Below are 16,366 nucleotides of genomic sequence, written 5' to 3'. Positions count from 1 at the left end.
GGTCTTTACGAAAGAACTTCACGTACCCCTACACCATTCGGAATTTCTCTGGATATGATGATGACAGCTGCTTCACAAAATCATTGTCATTTATCAAAGGTCTAGAGACAAATCCAGTTTGACTTTTACCGATAAGGATTGCGCGATGGTGTAATGTTGGGGGAATAGAACTCAAGCGATTTCTCTTCAAGGCATATCAAAGTAAATGGTTGAAAACTAAAACTCTACCTAAGTGAGGTCTCTGAATGAAACAGACCTGAATTTCTAGCGAATATATGACACAGAAAACAAATAAATAGTGCTATGGGTGGTTTGTTGTTGTTGTTGTTGTTGTTGTAATGGGGGTTTAATGGCGCACAAGCTGCTGGGGCTATAGTGCGCCTATTCATAGGAAAATAATAAAACTCAAATTTTGGATAGAATCAATTTATGGCTTATTAGAGTGATGTTTTAAAATTTATGATACAATCCAATTTTTTTCAAAAAAGAGAAGAATTCATTGATGTTTGCATCGTCACCTATAATATTTTTTAATGTCTTCGGTTCCGGAAAATTTTTTAGGGAAAGGAGGATGGATATTCTGTCCTGATCATAGTGAGGGCAGTCAACCAGAATGTGTTTGACTGATAAGTGCGAGGAACAGTGTGGACAATGAGGAGGATCCTCTCCTGTAAGTAGGTGAAGGTGAGTCAGATATGTATGTCCTATCCGTGCTCGTGCAAGCACTACTTCTTCTCTTCGTACTGTTTTGATGCTAGAGCGCCAAAGCTGTGGATCCTGTTTCAACTGATAAAGTTTATTATTGCTTTGGGTGTCCCATATCTCTTTCCACATCGCAAGACATGTTGTTTGTATGATATGATTATAGTCATAGATTGGAATAGGAGCAAGGGTTAAATCATAAGTTGTTGGATTTTTGGCAGTTTTGTCAGCGAGTTCGTTCCCCTTTATCCCCGAATGGGCTGGGATCCAGCAAAAGGTCACTGATTGATGACGTTCCTCAATTTTTAATAATAGGCTTCTGATTTGGTTTAATATAGGATGAACCTTATAACGAAAGTTTTGTATTGCTGTAATTGAGCTTAGAGAGTCAGTATATACAATATATTTTAGAGATGGGTAGAGATTCAGGTTTTCTAAAGCTAACTTTATTGCATGAAGTTCTGCAGAGAAGCTGCTATACTCAGGTGGAAGGGAAGCAGAAATGATTGTAGAGGGAAATACTGCTGCTGCTACAACCGCTGAGTGTGATTTGGAGCCATCAGTATATATTGGCAATAAACTAGCATATTTCTGAATATGGCTTGCATGGAGTTGTTTCATGTTCAGTGACGGTAAAAGATTCTTTCCCCATTTTTGAAGGTAAGTATCACAAGTTAATTGTGGAGGAGGTGTCCAAGGTGGGTGTAAGCATTTCATTATGTCTAGCCTGTTGACATTAGGAATATTCCAACTCTGTGTTATTTCAATTAGTCGTAAGCCTGCCGGTCTTATTTTACTGGGTTTGTTTTTATAAAGGTTTTGCAGTGGTGGATTAAAGAGATACGGCCCAATAGGGTGCTGACAGCAGTTTTGTATTCGGGCTGCATACTTAAGAAGTAGTGTTTTCCTGCGGAGACAAAGAGGGGGCTCATGTGCTTCAATATATAAACTTTGGGTAGGGGATGTCCTGAATGCGCCAAGGGCAATCCGCGGTGCACTATGCTGTATAGGATCTAACCAGCGTAGTGTACTCTTTCGGGCAGAATCGTAGATTGGAGCACCATAATCCAAACGGGATCTGATCAATGCTCTATATAATAGAAGCAAAGATGTACGGTCTGCTCCCCAAGACATTGCAGATAAAGCTCTCAGTATGTTCAGTTTTTTAAGGCAGGAAGTACGTAGCGATTTAATGTGTTCAAGGAAATTTAATTTTCTGTCAAGGATTAATCCCAAGAATCTGATATTGTTGGTCACTGGAATGGGAAAATTTGACATCTGAAGTTCAGGATCTGTATGCATTTTTCGTTGATTACAAAAGTGGACTGCAACAGTTTTCTGCTGAGATAGACGATAGCCATTGAGTCCTGCCCAACTTTGCACCTTATTCAAGGATAACTGCAGTTGCCGTTCAATGGATCTCATATTCTGAGAATGGCAAGAAATGGATAGATCATCCGCATAAAGATAGGTCTCAACTGTATTTGGGAGTTCTTTTGTTATAGAATCAATTTTAAGGGCGAAGAGGGTTGCACTCAATACAGAACCTTGTGGCACTCCTTCTTCCTGTAAAAATGTCTTAGAAAGAGAGTTGTGGTATCGGACTTGGAACGAACGGTTCTGGAGAAAGTTTCTGATAAATATAGGAAGGTTGCCCCTTAGACCAAGGGCATGGAGGTCGCTGAGAATGCCATGACGCCAGGTAGTGTCAAATGCCTTCTCTATGTCAATGGAAACCAAAACGAGATGTTCATTTTTTACGAAGGCATTGCGAATTGCAGACTCTGCTTTAATCATGAGATCTAAGGAGGACCTGTTCTTACGAAAGCCATGCTGTTTATTACTCATTAGGTGTTGTGTTTCGATGGTCCAAACAAGTCGATTATGAATAATTTTTTCAAGTAATTTACCGAGGCAACTGGAGAGGGAAATTGGTCGGTAATTGTATGGCCTTGTAGGGTCTTTTCCAGGTTTCAAAAAGGCAAGAACTGTGGCATGATGCCAGGAGATGGGATAAATGTTTTCCATAAATATTCTGTTATAGTAGACCAGTAGTATTTGTAAATTTTTGTCACCAAGGTATTGAAACATGATATAAGATATGCCATCTGGCCCAGCAGCACCGTTGTGTGTCGTTTTCATGGCATGTAGGAGTTCGTGATATTGAAGAGGCTGGTTATACGGAAGGAAAACTGAGGTTCGAAAGTTTATGGCTCGTTCTTCAGTCTTGGTCTTTATTTTCTGAAAATCCGCCGAATAATTTGACACCGCTGAAACTTTAGCAAACGTTTTGCCCAAAGCATTTGCTATGTCCTCAGGAGCTGAGAGTTCCTGCCCATTCCATGAAAGAATAGGTGAGGGGGTTGTAGGGAATTTTCCAGAAATCTGTCTGATTTTCTTCCATATTAACCTGGAGTTAGTGTTTCTGTTTATGGTAGATGCAAAATGAATCCAAGAATTCTTCTTGGCTTGCCTTTGAATGAGACGTGCTTTCGCTCTTAGTTTCTTGTAATTGATTAGATTAGTCGTGGTTGGTGATATGTGAAATATATTCCATGCTTTATTTTTTAACTTCTTTGCTTTAGTGCAGTCTTCATTCCACCAATAATTATGGTGCTGTCGGGAATGCGGATTCGACAATGGAATTGAACACTTAGCTGCAGATAGTATGTGTGAAGTGATATAATCTGTGGCTTCATCTATCGACTGTGTCCGTATATATTGCTCATCCAGGGTGACTAAAGATTTAAATTTGACCCAGTTGGCTTGAGAAAACTTCCATTTCCTGCAGGGATTGACTAATGGTGGTTGAGCAGTGAGCAGATCACAAATAATGGGAAAATGATCACTGCCCAAGGGGTCATCTAAAACAGACCATTCTATGATTGGATACAGAGTCGGGGAACATACTGATAGATCAATTGCAGAAGTTTGTCCAGTTGGCAATTGTATGTGAGTGGGTGCACCAGTATTAAGAACAGTAAGGTTTTGTTTGTCTAGAAAAGTTTCAATTAGTCGGCCATGTGTATCTACTTTTGTTGATCCCCATAAGGGATTGTGGCTATTGAAATCACCCAACAGACAGACCGGGGGTGGCAATTGCATTAGCAGGTTTTCAAGATCTTGGTAAGAGAAAGTATGACTTGGTGGGAGATAGACCGATGCTAGTGTTAACGCAATCTGGGTTATCAGACGTACGGCAACAACTTCAATATCAGTTTGCAAAACAATTTGTTTGGTCGGGATCTTTGAGCTGATGAAGATGGCCACACCTCCACGGGCAGCATTTGAAGTATTACGATCTTGTCGATAGATGACATAGTTCTTAATGTTGGTGGAAATTTGTGGAGTTAGGTAGGTTTCCTGTAGACAGAAACCAACTGGAGAATAGCGGTGAATTAGGACTTGAATATCATTAAGGTTGCTACGATATCCTCTGCAATTCCACTGTAGAATATAAGGCATTATTGGTGTTTAGTAGAAGAAGCTGTATCTGACTGCTTTTTTAATGTGGTTGGCTTGTGACGTTCAGGCTTTGGTTTGTCTTTTTTGGAAAAGAATGGTCGACCGGTGTCCATTTCTTCTTCCGCATGTAATTCTAATATAGGTTCTTGTCTAGATGAGTCGAATGTATCCATAGATGTTTCTGGGATATTCTTTTTTAAATGTGAGCTCCGATTATTTGATGTAGAAGCAGTCACTGTGGGTGGAGAAGGAGATGTTGCTGGTACTGTAATTGCAGTATTATTTGCCTGGTTCATCTGCTTAGGGGTATTGGATTGTTGCTGGGAGAGAACAGCCCGAGCCCAGTCAGAAATTGAAGTGTTTGTAGGTATTGTAACATCGGTTTGGGTGCCCACTGATTGATACTTTTGCGCAATACTGGCGTATGTACGCTTAGTTAAACTGGGAGCAATTACTTTCCTTGCTTCTTGAAAACTTACTTTATTTTCAATCTTATATGTCACAATTTTCTTTTCAGTTTTCCATTTCTCGCATGACCTGGAATAGGCAGGATGGTTGCCTTTACAGTTGGGGCAGGCCATTTCTTTTGCTGAGCAATCACTTTGAGTGTGTTCAGAGGACCCACAATTGGGGCAAACTTGATTTCCTCTACATACCATTTGAGAGTGACCATACTTTTGGCACTTAAAACATCTCAAAGGATTAGGGATGTAGGGCCTAATTCGACAATGTAGATAGCCTGCTTTTATCGATGTTGGTAGATTTGGTGTATTGAAAGTGAGGATAATGTTCCTTGTAGGTGCAAGTATATTGTCTTTTTTAGTCTTAATCCTTTTGACTGCAATGGCATTTTGGTCTTGAAGTTCTTGCATTATCTCCTCCTCCGTGACATTCAAAAGATCCCAGCTGGATATAATCCCTTTGGATGTATTTAGGGTAGCATGGGGAGAAACCTTTACTGGAATTCCAGCAAAGTTGGCAAGGTTTAGTAGTTTCTGCGAATGTCCATGGTTTATTGTCTCCACTAGTAGGTCGCCTGATTGCAGCCTCTTGACTGTCTTAGGCGATCCTGCCAGACTTTCCAGATGTTTTTGGATAACAAACGGAGAGAGCTTACTGAGAGGCTGATCTCCAAGAGAGTGCATTATTAGAAATGCAGGACAATTTGTCGCTGAGGAAGTGGTTTTCATCCTCTTGGGTTGCGACGTGTTATGCTCGTTGTCTAACTCTGGCCGAGAGCTTGTCGGCTCGAGAGGCGGAAAGGCATGTTGATCCATGTTTGCTCCTTTTAGTCCTTGGCAGATGAGCTTTTCTGCCAAGACTTCCGGCCCCGCCACGGGGAGGCAGGAGCAGTGCCTGGTGTGACCAAGCGTAGAGTATTAGGTGTTAGTAAAAGAAGTATGAAAAATAAAGAAAGGTAGCTTTTCTTTCTTGCTCTGTACAAGTACTTTTTGTGACAGTAGCTGATATAAAAAATAAATTTCTTAAGGACAGTAACTTAATATAACTTTAGATCGCTTTTGATAATCACTTTTTAAGTACAGAGAAAACGCTCGATCACATTCGCTTGGCACCCGGGGCCTGGGTGGTTTGTAGAGATAGAAGTTCACAATATAGTCTTTAAGTGGTAAATATTGAAAACTTTTGTAAATTAATTTTAGCATAAATATAAAAAGATAACAGAAATTTAAATTTGGAAATATAAAGGTGATAAAACTTACTAAAAATATGGCTACCCAAGCTAATCCTATGTTATCAAATGATATGGCTCCTTGGAAAGGATTTCTATTCCCTGCTCTACACTTAGTGTAATACTGGTTCCAGTTGACACACGAGGAATTTGAAGGGGTATTATTGCCAAAAGGAGCAGCCGGGTTAATACAGGTTGTTCCTTGATAGCGGGATGGAGGTAGATGAGTGCAATTGTGCATTCCTCTGTCTTTGTCTTGGCTGCAAATGTAGTCCCTCTCGGCTTCCATACTTTGATAATATGATGATATGGGGCTGAAAAATACGAAATTTACAAATTAATCTTAATTATTTGCTTTACCGTGTACGAGATTTATGTATTTATTAGTTTGCATTAAAAAAATTAACATCAGAAACAGCTAAATTAAACGTGTTTGGAATGCTGGCCATACTACAAAAAATGGATATTTTCTAACTTCACTGGTGAGCAGGAACCGCATTAACAGAGCGTAGCATTTAAAAACTCCAAAAGACCAAATTTATGCTCCATAGTCGATACTGTCCACTACCAATTGGGTATTCAACTATAATGCAAAATTTCGCAGTGTTATATGGTCGTCATAATTGAATCCAAATTTTATAGAACATATAGGAACATGCTACACAAACTTCGTGAATTCACCTCATTATGTAAATCCTAACTTCAAAACAAACTTGATACTCCAGGCAGTAAAAAAATAGTGCTTGAGATGAGGATATCATTTATCGTTTCTTGTTGTTGATATAATATGTCTTTAAGATAATGTTCAGACCTAACTATCATAAATTAGCTTATACATTCTGAAAATCGTGTTTTCACAAGACCATTCTATTTACTCCAGAAGACTAGCTCTAACCATTCTGTGCATAATAAGACCGATGTAAAAGAAAGATGTAATTTATATGGCGACATTTTTTTAAAGAACCATGGAAAACATTATTCGATTGATGTACTTACTTGACAACTTTCACTCTTTCCAGATAAAACGGTGAAATATACCTAAAAGAGTGAATAAAAGAAAAATATCAGTTATAACAGAAACGTATTGAATGGGTTGGCTAGTTACTACAAAATAAAATGTTTTATATAAATAATTTACTTATAAAAGATAATACGATTATAAAGTTTATTTAATACATTTAACTTTTTTAAATGGCAATTTTATTTAATAATTTTATAATTATTTATAAGACTCAAGAAATGAATCTTCTGACTCTGTATTTGACCTTGCATTTTAACTGTAAGTTCCAAACATGCAATTAATTTATATAATTTATTTCCACATTAAAAATTCGAATATTTTAACCTCCAAAGAAAATTGACTTTCATAATTCAATTAAAAAAAAGTTTATTGACTATCTTGACCATTTAGAATAAGATGAGCTTCCAACTTATTTCTTCACCAATGATTATAGACCAATTGTTTTTTTTTATCTCTCTTTTATAGACTTAACTTCCAAAAAGATACACTTTCAAATATCCACCATACATGACGTTAAAAATAATTTTACCAGAAGGAAGTAGGTAGAGAATTAACGTTGAACTTCAGCAGTACTATTTTTTGCATAATATTTTCAAAGCGTTTTACGTCTTTCTTCAGATTTGACATTTCTCCAATTCCACGCAACCCAGAATAAATAAGGAGTTCGTTCTGAGAGAAGATGGGACGAGGGGTATAAATACTCATAATGACTATAAGATCCTTCCTGCTAATATCTCCTGAAACATCATTAAAGATTCACCTTGGATATTGCGCATGATATGTCAATGGGTTCTTAAAGTGTCCGCTAATTTTCCCCAGCTGTTTTCACTGCGTTTATGCTATCATGTAATATAGATAACAAAGATGTTCATAGTTTTATCTTGAATAAAAATGACTACGTTGAAATGCATTCAATTTCTATGTGAAGCGGCAACTCCTAAAGTTTTACTGACTCATGTCTTGTGTCTTTTATAGTTGTCCTTATGTTTTCGATGCCAATTTTACTGCATATGGCGTCCACCCACGAGAAAACCCACCGTGTTGTAACCTTGTTTATAGAAACCGATCATACAAACTTTTAACGAAAAGTTCAGGACTGCTCGTAGATTCCATCGACTTTCGATACTCAAGATGCGTTTGTCACACAAAAAGTTTATGATTTTTTTACAACTTTAGACTGAAATACACAAGCTCAACAAATACTCAGGATGTTGAGCTTGTATGTGTGTGTCTGGTTAGGTTTTCACTTCCGATACAGAACGGTAACCACCAGCTAGTCACAAAAATTTGTATCGATCTTATTCCCCACTTATTAGCTGTTTTGAACTTTCGTCAAATATGTGACTGATTTGGTCTGTGTAAATTTGGAAATTTTGCAAATTTCCTTTCTGAAAAGACAGTTCTGTAAATGATATTACAATTAACGGAAAAGAAATGTAATAAAATTGTTTAGTGCATGTTTAGCGCAGGATCACGCGGTTTAATTCATCGTGTTTCGAACTCACATGACTACTAAATACGAGAATGATCGCGCTTTCTTCAGAATGGTAAACTCCTGAGAGTTTTAGCTTGTAGTGCTGAACTTTGTTGTTGTTTTAATGCATACACAAATCCACATATTCTAATGGCTAACGAAGACCAATTCACATCAGTCTGGATCACGGAGAAATTGTCGCATCAATATATCTGTATGTGTCTAATCCGGATGAGCGTCAAGTAACTTTTTCGGGCACGTGTATACATATTTTATATATTTCAATAACGTTTAGAGCTCTATTTGTAGCAAATAATCTTCTTGAAAATCTCGGTGCGTGCTTTCTCGATGATTACCATCGGTATCAAGTTAAGCAGAAGAAATGTAAAACTAAGAGGATAACAGTGTGTTGTTATTCTTATAATTCTGCACGCGTTTATTACCATAGCAACGTCTGCAGCATTCCAGTGACCTTTCGTAAACAGATTTCTGTCACGTTTCCTCTTTCTGTAAGCCAGATATGTTTTTTTCCACCCACTCTCCCTCGCGTCCTTCAAAGAAGTAATCACCTAACACCGAATTCTCATATCTAGGGATGTTGGACTCCTGTCTCAATCGAGAGAGTGTTTTTAGCTGTACCAAGGATTATATTCAAAACATTTGGGAATCAGCGTGGTAACGTACAGGAATATGTGTATTACGAATAATCATCCGAGTGCATATTCTTGTACTTAATTCAATGAAATGGCTTTTCTATTCATTGTAATTCAGATTAATTTTGAATTCATTCAACCATGCAGACGTTGTGGAATTAATTAAAAATCAACAACGCAGATGCGTATATCTGAAAAATAAGGTGTTATATTTTATAGAATTTGCTAAACGCATACATTTATAAACTCATAAAATCCTACAAAATGATAATATTGAGATCCTACAAAGTGATAATATTGAGATCCTACAAAGTGATAATATTGAGATCCTACAAAATGATAATATTGAGATATTACAATATGATAATATTGAGATCCTATAAAATGATAATATTGAGATCTTACAAAATGATAATATTCAGATTCTACAAAAATTATCATTTTACAGGATTTGGAAAAAACTAACGAATTAAAAATATAAAAAAAATTGTAAACAAAAATATACCCAAATTAATTCGCCAGCTCTTAGCTTCAATTAGATAATGATTACCGAAATATTCAAAGTTATTAGTAATCCAGCAACATCTTTTTAATCTCTGTGTGAGAATGGAATCCATTTCTTGAACCAATATTACCAGTTTGTAGTTCGAATGCTGAAGGTGGTTTCAGAAACTTTTTCTAAAATCTTTAACCACACATGCAAAGAAAAAAAATCTAACTTTTAAACACTCTTTCCGCAAGTGCATCATGGTTCGAATTACTTTATTACATATCAGTAGAGGATAACTTTAGAATTGTTGGAAGATGCGAGGACTCCAAATTAAAAAATAATTTTTCCCATTATTCCACGTAACATTCCTTTTGTTAAAGAAATTTGGAGTTAACAACCAGCTGAAATAACGCCTCTGTATAAATATTTGTAATTTAGATTTGAAAAAACTAATTATATTAAGAAGCAACTTGCTATGCTGAATTTTTCACCATTGAATATTGCTAACTTCGTTGGTTACAAGCCAGATAACCTCTTTTTAAAAACTGCTGCAAGGCTTTAATTAATTCATTAGTACAAGTAGATAGCTAGAGAAAAATATTATTGAATATATAAGGATTATAACTTACCCTGGATAAGAAACATTTTCCGGAAGCTCAAGATAACACCTTTGTCGCAAGAGTCCTGCCCATAGTTGTACACCAACAATACCAAAAATAAAGAATACAAAAAAACACAGAAGTAGTACATTCCCCAACATTGGAAGGGTGTCGAGGAGGAGCATCACAAGAATACGCATACCTGTGAAGAGAAGAATATTGTTCTGTAAAAAATCGTTATATAGCAATATTGAACTGGACTTGAACTCAATTTCATAAAGTTCCCAATATTATTTTGTACAAGGCGATTCAAATTATAATAGCAAGTTTATTATTATAGAAACATAATGAAAGAAAAACCCCTAATATGAATCAAAAATTAGATATCAAAATATCTAATATAAATAGCTTAATATGAGGAGGGACAGCTGATGTAAATGAATAACTATACTTCTTGATATATGTTGGAATTTTTCTAGTGGTGACAAAGATATTAGCCTCATCGTGAGGTATACCGGCTGGGAGGCCTCATCTTGACGTATTTAGGCTAGGAGGCCTCATCTTGACATATTCAGTTGTTGGGGCCTCATTTCCAAAAGGATGTCTTTGCAGCAAAGAGCAACAAAATTATAATTGAGATAAATGTGCATTGCTCTAGATAGAGAGAGGAGTTCAGTTTATTGGTTTTGTAGATTTCAAAAATCTGGATCCTGGACATCTGCGTACAAAATTTATCAATGTAGTTAATGATATTTAACATTCAGTTTCAGTTGATTTCATTTTATGGATCAGTTCCAAGATTTAAATGATATGCAATATGTAAATAGTTATGCAATTTTTCCTAAATTTAATTTTTAATACGCTTGTTTGGGGACTTTTTATGCTAAGTTCGTTGTTTCTCAAGGAATGTATTCCATAATTGCAGCTTTAAATATGTTCTACTGAATTCTGCAACTATGCATAAAGTGAGCTTATACTAAATGTTTTCTTTTTTTGGAAATGTATATTGTCATGCATTCGATGTAATATTGATTTTTTTATATCTCAAAAAGAAGCCAGCCTCTAAACCTAATACAGGTGCAAATCTGTTGTTGGTGTCCATAGTTACAATACTTTGCGTGCTTTAACATGGTGTTATGGGACTTTAGATAAATTTTCGGTGGCGTGATATTCATGAATAATAGATTATAATGAGATTTATTAATCTTCTGATATCACAAGAGCTAAGAATCCCTTATGTGTTCCCTTATCACATTTACAAGTCAGTTGCGATTTAGCATTGTACGTACGATGGCCAGGTGCCTATTGAAGCAGAAGGCTGTATGGTTAGAAAATAATTATCAGGTGAGACAACATGGTCTAGAAGATAATTTAATGACGTTGTATTTTAAAAACGAAACTATAAAAATACAAACTATGGAACGTGATGGAGGATCCCATTGGCAAAGCAATGGGATCCTTCATTACTTATTCATTCTACACCAATAATTACTTCTGTGAAATATACTGTACATACTAGAAATTGGTTAAATAATGAGCACATAAATCTGCCTTTTGAATTTGAAATGCAGATTACACTCCAGGCAGGTTTAATTGATCGTTACTTCACCAATTTTCAGTTCTTGATATACCTGCGCATCATGCCGCTAAAGGAGTATTTAAGATACTGTAAATAATTTCGATGTTTTAGATTTCAAACTTAAAATTCTAGTCAAAGTTTTAGGGCCACCTTTATTCCACTAAAAGAATAAAATTTCCTGTTTTGTCAGGTCAATGTTTGTTCCTTAGCAACAATGGCTGGCTGGCCACACCCTCTACAGTAATACCATCTATCATACTGACAGCAGCTGATGGTTTACGAACATTGCTATACTAAACGAATTATTCAATTTTAGCCCATCCAGTACATGCTTTAAGACCGTGATCAGAATTTGTATGGATCCTTTATAGGATTCTCTGAAAACATAACGTCAGAGCGCACTTCTTTTACAACGAAAACAGATAAGCATAATCTATTCCCAAAGAATGAAGTACTACTTAAGTATGAGTTTTTATACTTATCTCAAAACGAAACGTATTGAAATTCATAGTAATCGAAAATTGCTCCTATTTCAGATATTGTCTAACATAAATTGAAAACAAATCGTTAATAAAGGCCTATGGAACCTAATGGGCTCTAAGTAGAATAGAGGCACTACAGATAACAGTTCCACAGTCGCATCATTTGGTTTAATATTATTCTCGAAATGTGGAAGGTTGTGTGACATGAATTTTAACAGAAATGGATGGTTATTTCTTATGTATTTTGTTATTTTTCTCACTTTGCTCGCTGAGGAATATAGAATTGTCCTTCGGTGGAGTGAGTAGTTTAATATTATACCTTGTGTGTTCTTTATGACTATTTCATTAAAAAATCTGGAGAAATAATAATAATACAATTTATTCATCAAAAGAATTAGTTTATAACAAATAAACTTGTGAAGAAAATTAAATTTCTTCACAAGTTTTATCCATCGCATAAAACACAAATGTATTATTTAGCAGAAAAAATAAAGATATGACAATACATAATACAGTCCACAGTGCAAACAGAGCTAGTAATTTTTATGAATAACGACTCTAATCTACTGAATCGTTAAGTATCAAAAAGTTTCTTATTAAAATTTTAATTTTAAAATAAGATTTTTTTAAGTCCGAAACCAACACTAGCCAACAAATTGTTTATTATAATCATTGTATGTCTTTCTCCAAATCTATTTAGTACCATAGGATGAGACAAAACAATTGCTTTTGGGTTCCTTAAATTATGTGAGCAATTCCTTTGCTCATTCAACTCTTCAAAAATAATGTTAAGATTTTTCAGGATTAAATTTAACTACAGTTTTTGAACTGGATAAGGGATTTTATATTTTAACAAGCATTACCTTCTTTTATCCAAGTCATACCATATATTTTTTTCACATTATAAGTCTCAAAATCCTGTGAATTAAGTTGTCTGTTACCCTTACTTCAATTATATTTGCTCTTGTCCATACATTGACTAAATAATTGAGTTGGAAGTCCACTAATGCATTATATAAGGTAACGTTTGTTCCAAGATTTAACTTATTCTTAATGTAGTAAAAAGTACACATAAAATCTCATTTTTTGTACAAATTTGTAATATGAATTGCCCAACTCAGACTGTAGTCAATCCAGAACCCAAGGTAACAATGATTTGAAACTTCTTCCACAGTGTGACATTTGCACTTCTGGAAATTCCGATCATAAAGGCATTCATGTTCAACAGAAGGATTACTATGTTTGTTTGTTTGTTATTTGGTTTTTAAGAGCATTAGTAACTAAGGCCATATTGCTCCGGGGATATGCGGTGGTCATTCCCTGACTTTTCCGCATCCTCCATATTTGGTGGGCACGGGCTCGAACCCCCGTCTAATCAAGAAGCGTGTGCTACGTACTGCTGCTCCTCCCCAGCTCGCTACGGAGGCGCCAAGAATGACTATATAACAGAAGGGATTTAACAGAAGGATGACTATATAACAGAAGGAAGAGTCCAAATGAAACTACTAATGAAATCGACTACATCCTCACTAACAGAAGATATATTGTGAATGATGTTACCGTCCTGAATAAGGTAAACGTTGGAAGTGATCACAGAATGGTAAGATGTACACTTGATATAGATGTAGGAAAGGAAAGGAAAAAACTGACTCGATTAAATAATACAAAGGTTTTTGAGATAACAGAAGAGGAGAAAAAGCAGTATGTACTGGAACTTAAGAACAAGTTTGAGCTTCTGCAGACTGCTCAGGACCAAGATTTCGACGAGGAATATTACAACTTTCTGAAAGAGATAAAGCCCCCAAGAAACCTATAGAGAAAAAGAAATCCAAAGAAGAAAAAAATAGTCAAGAAACACTTGTCATGATGAACTGAAGACGACAAATGAAGAGCAAGAAAAATACTGACAGGGAGAAAATTGAGTATACTGAGTTATGCAAAGCCATTAGAAAGAGATTCAGAGAGGACCTAAGAAGATTTACACAAGAAAAGAAGAACAAGCATTAAGGGAAAACAAAGGATTTAAGTCAGCAGCCATGAGCAGTAATACAGAAAGACAAATGATACTGAAACTGAAGAATAGCGATGGCGTACTTATAAACAGCAGAGAAGGCATAATTCAAATAGCAGAAAACTACTATAGAGAATTATACCAGGAGCGAGGGAATGATGCCAGTAGTGGGGAAGATGGATTACAAAGTAGCAACACATACGACATACCCAATATTCTTCCTGATGAGGTAGAACATGCATTGAAGAAAATGAAGAATTAGAAAGCCCCGGGGAAGATGAAGTTACTGTAGTGTTGTTAAAATTGGGAGGAAGAGACATAACACAAAAACTGGCAAGGCTCTTCACAAAGTGTATTAGAAAAGGTGTGACGCCTAAGCAGTGGAATAATGCAAGCATCGTTTTGCTGCATAAGAAAGGAGATAAATTAGAAATTGGAAATTATAGACCAATTAGCTTGTTATCCCACATCTACAAGTTGTTCACAAGGGTTTACTAACAGATTAGAAAGAATACTTGATGAGAATCAACCGAAAGAACAAGCTGGCTTTAGGACAGGATTCTCAACTATGGATCACCTTCACGTAATATCACAGCTAATGGAGAAAGCAAATGAATATAAAACACCATTATGCCTGGCATTTGTGGATTATGAAAAGGCATTTGACTCTATACAGCATAAGGCAATGTTTCAGACACTGGAAAGACAAGGCATAGATACCCCATATATTATGATTTTGAAGAAAATATATGAGAGTGCTACATCCTCCTTTATTAGGCTAGACAAAGACAGTAGGAAATTTAAAATCGAGAAAGGAGTTAGACAAGGAGACACAATATCTCCGAAGCTGTTTACTGCTGCCCTTGAAGAAGTTTTCAGATTAGACTGGTCGCAGAATGGAGTCAATGTGAACGGAGAGTACCTAAACCATTTACGATTTGCAGATGACATTGTGGTCATAAGCCACGATCCCAAAGAATTAGAGGAAAATCTTAATCAGTTATGCACAGTTAGTAAGGATTTTGGACTAAAGATGAATATGGCTAAAACAAAAGTAATGATGAACAAGTATGCCACAGAAAGGGACATAATGATTGAAGGAGCAGTAATTGAAAAGGTGGAGTCATATACTTATCTGGGACAAGTTATTAGCTGTAATAATGATAAATGGATGGAAGTCAAGAGAAGAATAAATTTTGGATGGATAGCATTCAGGAAATATAGTCACACACTGAAGAGCAATATCCCAGTTTGTCTGAAACGTAAAATAATGAACCAATGTATACTCCCCACCATGACTTATGGAAGTGAAACTTGGGCACTCACCAAAAGAATGGAAGAGAAGCTGAGAACTACACAGCGAAGAATGGAACGAATTATATTGGGAATCAGACTGTTAGATAAGAAGAGAAACACATGGATTCGGCAGCAAACTCAAATAAAGGAGATTCTTATCAAAATTAATGAACTAAAATGGTCTTGGGCAGGACACATAGCTCGAAGACATGATGACAGATGGACTAAGAAAATAACAGAATGGTATCCAAGAGGAGCTAGAAGAAAACCTGGAAGACAAAGGCGAGATGGATAGATGAAATTCATGAGTTTGTGGGTAGTAAATGGATGGCCAGTGCTCAAAACAGAAGGAACTGGAAAGTTGCTGGAGAGGCCTTCATCCTGCAGTGGATTGAAAATGGCTGATGATGATGATAACAGAAGGAATTTAACAGAAGGATGACTATATAATATTTGATGAGGAGATCTAATTACCAATATCAATAATAATAATACCTATTATTAACAAATTTTTGACGAATAAATTGTATTTTATTGTATTGTATTGCTATTATTATTGAATCTGTTTAATAAGTAGAAATTTGTGACATCTGTAAATGGTAATCAGCTAGATTCAAGGAAGAGTATATATACAGTATATATATATTACGTACTCATATAATGTGTGCAGTTCTTTTTACAATTCACTTCTTGCAGTGATATTTTCAAATTCTTATAAGATATGCATTTGTTAATGTGTATTCTAAATATAATTCATTTTGAGGGAGCATACCTTAATTTTATGCTTTTAATAGAGTATTTACTTATTTAAAGTTAAGGTTAAATTTATTAAATCTATAATAAAATTTATTTAAAAAACCAAATCTGGATATTGCCTGTCCCCTTCTGAAAAAAAAATGTAGTG

General features: G+C 35.7%; 1 protein-coding gene across 1 annotated transcript in view; it reads right to left on the bottom strand.

The window, feature by feature from the left end:
- LOC150076445 (voltage-dependent T-type calcium channel subunit alpha-1G-like) overlaps nucleotides 1-16,366 on the bottom strand; it is a 123,498-nt gene that overhangs the window by 103,966 nt on the left and 3,166 nt on the right. The window contains exons 3-5 of the mRNA XM_090387715.1: nucleotides 10,125-10,296; nucleotides 6,854-6,895; nucleotides 5,889-6,171 (exon numbers count right to left, since the gene is read on the bottom strand). Coding sequence (XP_090243841.1) covers nucleotides 5,889-6,171; nucleotides 6,854-6,895; nucleotides 10,125-10,296 — 497 coding nt within the window. The remainder of the gene's footprint in view (nucleotides 1-5,888; nucleotides 6,172-6,853; nucleotides 6,896-10,124; nucleotides 10,297-16,366) is intronic.

Source organism: Mastigoproctus giganteus, chromosome 13 (genome assembly GCF_048544385.1).
Source record: "Mastigoproctus giganteus isolate SK-2022 chromosome 13, ASM4854438v1, whole genome shotgun sequence".
In the NCBI taxonomy this organism is placed as follows: domain Eukaryota; kingdom Metazoa; phylum Arthropoda; class Arachnida; order Uropygi; family Thelyphonidae; genus Mastigoproctus; species Mastigoproctus giganteus.
Note: the sequence above shows the minus strand (reverse complement) of the source record. Positions and strands in the feature narration are given on the sequence as shown.